We start from the raw sequence: 5,354 nt of genomic DNA on the forward strand, positions 1-5,354 counted from the left end.
TACAGAGAAAACATGAAGGGGTGCTGATCTTGTCTTCACACCACAAAAGATGACACAATTTCTCACCAACACCTCTTGCTGTAAACTACATATTTGAGGTGGTTTTTTGCCTTTGTCACAGGTACAAAAGTCAAATCTCCTTAAGAGGAAAAACAAAACCCACATCCTTTTCAGTTAGAGATATATATTTAACAGTGAATCAGGGAGAACATCAAATAGAAATCATGGGAGCTTTCCTTATTTTGTCCACGTCTGCTGCTGTTATTCTCTTGGTAATTCGTGGAGGTAAGTGCCCAATTCAATTCTTTTTGAGGTAAATGCTGACATACAGAGTTCCAGTTAAGCCAACATGTATTAATGTAAAGGAAGTAGTCATGAATATTATTCAAGTAGTCATGATTATTATTCAAGTTCTTTTCTTTAGCTCTGTTCCACTCTCTTGCATGTGTTTGATCTTTTGTACAAAAAAAACCAAAACCAAAAAACAAAAAAAAAGGTCTTGCATGCACTGCGTTAATTAAAGCTCCACAGAGGACAGCTTTATTTATTTATTTATTTATTTATTTTTTATTATTAATTTGGAGGAGTTCCAAGGAGTTAACATAATGATTATCTGACCTTTCTCTCCAGAGGCATAAATATACTTTAAACTCTCTATTTTCTGTTTTTCTGAAAAACAGGTTTATGTTAAGTGAGTTACACTACATAGCCCAGTTTCCAGACATCCTCCTAAGTCACATATCATGTGGCAGATCTGGGGCTGTTTCTCACAATGAAAGCTAAGAAATTAACCATGGCAGTGAACTCCAAGAAAATAAATCTGTGCAAGAGTAACAATACTTGAGAGTTTTTCCTGTCAAAGCTGAACTCACTGATCTAATTTTGGTCCCATTGGAACATACAGCTGAGTAATTTTAAAAGTCTACCCTGAAGACCAGCATTGTGGCACGTGCCACTTCAGTGTCTGCACACTTTGTAATTGCAATAATTGTTTTTTCTAAGACTTTCAGTGTCTTACAGTTTTTGTTCACCCAGCTGTTTGCATTGTGTCTCGTCTTTATTTTTAGGTTTGTGTGTGGATATCATTGGAGGAACTGAAGTAGCACCACACTCAAGACCGTTTATGGCCCTAATCGAAGGAGCAAAGGGATCTATTTGTGGAGGAGCTTTGATTAAGGAAAACTGGGTGTTAACAGCTGCCCACTGTGATGTGTAAGTTCTTACTCTGATTCAGAGTTTGTCCTTAGCGAGTGTCTGGTGCCTCTGTTCAAGAAGGAAAGTTAAGATCTCTGGTGGTCTTTATGAATTTAGAATGACCATGATTGTGTTCTGATCATTGTGTTTTATAATTTATGTTGACAAATGCGCTTCAGTGAGCAAAAAATAATATGACAAGGTATACTGGCCTTCACTCTTTCTGAAGAGATATTTTACAAGCTTTTAACTGCATGCAAGCACAGAGTACCAACATCAAAGTAGTGAATTCGGGGGAAAGGTTTATCCCTGGTCTTTCAGTCAGCCAGTGCACCAGGCCAGAAGACTGGCCAGTCTAAACAGCTGCTCAGAAAACAAATAAATTCTTGTCATTTTACTCTGTAAAAGATATGCAGTTCACCACAGAAAGAGACCACATGCAGTTACACAGGAGCAAAAACTCTCCAGAAAAATGACAGGAAACATTGAGAGACCTCTACCCTACTCGATATGATGGCTTGTCAGCCAACCTTTCTTCTTCCTGTCTGACTCAAGATGCAAATGGCTATTTGCCTCGCAGAGTCCCTCAGCGAGACAAGCTATGAGGTTTAAATCACATGGCCCACCCTTTGCCTTTGTGAGGAGGACTGGAGCTGCTGCTGAGCCAGACCTCACACAGGCTCTGTCAACAGCCTGTCCAGGACCAGTGAATCACTGAACTCTGCAGACACCAGAGAAATTTATCCACCCCTCTTCTCCCCATCCAAACAGGGAGGTATGAGACCTACTACAAAGACAGCATAGGGCTCAAAATTTTCCTACTAACATAAGGTAAAGAGCATTTCCAAATGAGATCACACTTAAGAGAAAACACAATAAATTAACCTAATGATCATTAACCTAATGATTCTTAGTAGCTGAAGGAAAGGAGCAACTACTTTCTTGGGATTGTGTTTGCCACAGTAAGATAGAAATGAGGACCAACCTACATATCTGCTTGAAGAATATTGTCCCATTCAGCTATAACATTCATTGTTCTCCCACTAACAGCTATACCCGTGGTTTGATATAAAGGTCTGCTTGGACTGCTTGACCAGGGAGTGCTAGACTCCTGGTTTCTATATTAGAGAGCCCCAGAAGGCACAACTGTCACCATTTCAGCATCTAGTAAGTATATGAAGCTGCAGAACATGTTAGAGAAAGGGAATGAGCTTTGTCTCACATGGACTCAGGAAATGGTGTTGAAATGGTAGTGCAAAGCAATAGTACAATTCAGTCCAGTCATGATGATCTCTGAAATAACAGTGCTGTGAGCTGTTCTTCTAGATTTTCAGCACAAATAGGAGAGGCCCAGTTTTGAGACTACCACCAACAGCAAAGCATCCACCCCTTATTCAGTTCCCAAAGGGAAACAACAGGGGTAGGTTCAGAATCAACTTGACTCTTGCCTGTGTTCCTGGGAAGCTGAAAATAAGATAGCATGAATTTGATTTACTGAGTCAGTTTTAACTGCTTCTAAACACAGGATAATATTTTATATTTTTGTAAATCACTGTTGCTTTTCAGGCATGAGGAAAGAGATTGTAGCAGCTGGACATTATAGCACCACATTTAACAGCAAAAAAAATATGGGGTTACAGCAAGTGAATCCCACTAACCATGTTGTCTCTCTTCTCAGGAAGGGAGGCAAAGTTACTCTCGGAGCTCATTCACTGACAGCAAGAGAAAAAGAAAAACAGGTTTTTCGGATTGCAAAACAAATTCGCTATCCATGCTATGACTTCAGTAGCAAGGAAAATGACATTATGCTGCTGCAGGTAAAGACTCACACATTACTCATGGAATATGCATCCTCTGTGATGTACCGGTTTCCTCTTTCTTTTAAGGGAGATGAGACAAGGGAGTTTTCAGTGCCTTTTTTTCTGGGGTGGTACAGTTTGGTCTGCTAATCTAGCAGACTGAGGAACTGGGGACGCATTGGAAAATAAAGCAATCAACAATTCCTGTAATGCATGCCAATGCTAGAAGTGGAAAAAAGCTGGAACTTCACCAAGATATTTAAATTTCTGTTTTTCCAATGAAAGAACAAAGACTGTCCACCAAAAGAAGCATATTTCACACATAGAAATGATTTATTTAAAAACCTTAGTGTTCTGTCTGAAAATTGGTTCTGAGTAAAAATATACAACTTCTCTGATTCTCAGTTTTGCCAGCTCCAGTGATTACTGCTATTTTGTCCTCACAATGGTCTGAGCGCCAAAGTAGTAAAACTGGTATTTTTTATAGCTAATATTTCAGCAAAAGCTAAATATGTTTTCATGACAGAAAGAATACTAATTTTCCTTATTCTTCCATTGATTACACAAATCCTGTCACAAAGAACCAAGTACTCTCATAAAGGGATTGCAGCAATCCACCATTACTATAATGGAAAAGATCCAACTGTTAACATGCAGGGGCCTCTGTTGGGGTCTCCCACATAATCACTATTTTCTGTGGCTTTTTACAGCTTCAGAAAAGAGCAAGACTTAACAAAGCTGTACAAGTCATTCCCCTGCCTACCTCAGACAACGATCTCAAACCAGGAACAACTTGCACGGTAGCAGGATGGGGACAAACTCACAATCGTCTGAGAAAGCCTTCTGATACGCTGAGGGAGGTCAATATTACTGTCATCAGTAGGCAAATCTGCAATGACAACAATCATTATAAAAACAACCCTGTTATAACAGAAAAGATGATATGCGCAGGGGCTAAGAATGGAGGAAAGGACTCATGCTATGTAAGTACATTTACTGTCTCCATATAGACAATATTTAAAATTAAAATTCACGTATTGGCTTTTACACATTTATAGCTTTTGCTTCTCCTCAGTTCACTGGAGAGTTTTATTAAAAATAAGTGAATTTACCAAGGCTGGTTCTTCTAAGACTGAAAATCAAAACTTCTGATTGATATACACCTTCACAGACTTTGGATATTGTGGTTTTTATCCAGGCATGGCAGATAGTTATTCTCTTCTTCAATAAAATGATTTTAATGGAAAAATCTCCACAAAATAGCTTACAAGCTATTCTTAAGCAGGCCACCTCAGTGGAACAACTTCTCTGATGTCAGAGGGCTTTGACACAAGGCTTGCTGATATAAAGCATTTTGACTGAGCCCAAAGTCAAATGCACGACTATATAAGGACTACTACAATTTTTTAACTTTCAACATTGAACTGACAACACTACAAAAAAGGTACCAATTTCCAGAGACTTCCTGCATTTCAAGAGGAAAGTTTCCAAGTTTATTCTTTCCATATTCAAAAAGACTTAATATTCCTTAGCATTGAGCTACATTCATTCCCCATTAGACACATTTTAAAGATCAGACTGAAGACTTATTTTGGGTTTTGCTATTGAAAATCATTTAAAAAAACCTGCACTGTCTATGTTTTACTTCCTCCATGCAACTGGGGAAAACTTTACTGAAAAGAAGCACTTTTTAGCTTTTGTAAATTTGAATATTTACTCTTTTTTTTCTGCTTTTTCCAGGGGGATTCTGGAGGACCTTTAAGATGCAATAATGTGATGAGAGGCATCACTGCTTTTGGGAAGGCAAACAAGTGTGGTACTGTTGATAGCCCTGGAGTCTACACTCGACTCACAAGGCAATACCTCCGGTGGATAAGGAAAACCATAGGAGGAGCCTAATAGATTGGGGTTTGACCAAATGATTTCCTACTTGGTACTTGTGTATCAGTATCTAGTTGTAAAACATGCTTTTTAGAACAGCTTCATTGTACTGCTAAAAGAGGTATTCCCATAATGAATTTTGACAGCTTAATGTCCTTATAGATAAAAATATATATCTCTGTTTTCAGGACGGATGTGGTTTTAAAAGGGCAAGAACACAGCATTCTGCTAAAACACCTTTTATAACTTGTCAGCCATTTGATGGGGATTTGTGACTCAGGCTTCAAACATGCTTGCTTTGGACATGCAGACTGATATCTATATGGACAGAGACTTCTGACCAAGAACCAGCTGCTTGTGTCCTCACTGCATGCTCAGTGTATACTGCACTCTTCTGTACCTGCACTTCTGCAAATAACCTTGAAAGTTAGTGAGATGCTAGGCACAACCATGAACACCTGAAAAACTTGGCAGTTTCTC

The 5,354-nt window shown here is 38.8% G+C and overlaps 1 protein-coding gene across 1 annotated transcript; it reads left to right on the forward strand.

Moving 5' to 3' along the window:
• The first annotated feature begins 200 nt into the window (after positions 1–200).
• On the forward strand, positions 201–5,354 carry GZMA (granzyme A). The gene is made up of 5 exons (XM_010205182.2): positions 201–285; positions 1,068–1,212; positions 2,873–3,011; positions 3,704–3,976; positions 4,734–5,354. The coding sequence occupies exons 1-5, from the start codon at positions 225–227 to the stop codon at positions 4,890–4,892; spliced, it is 777 nt and encodes a 258-aa protein (XP_010203484.1). The 5' UTR covers positions 201–224; the 3' UTR covers positions 4,893–5,354.

The sequence above is a fragment of the Colius striatus genome, chromosome Z (assembly GCF_028858725.1).
Source record: "Colius striatus isolate bColStr4 chromosome Z, bColStr4.1.hap1, whole genome shotgun sequence".
In the NCBI taxonomy this organism is placed as follows: domain Eukaryota; kingdom Metazoa; phylum Chordata; class Aves; order Coliiformes; family Coliidae; genus Colius; species Colius striatus.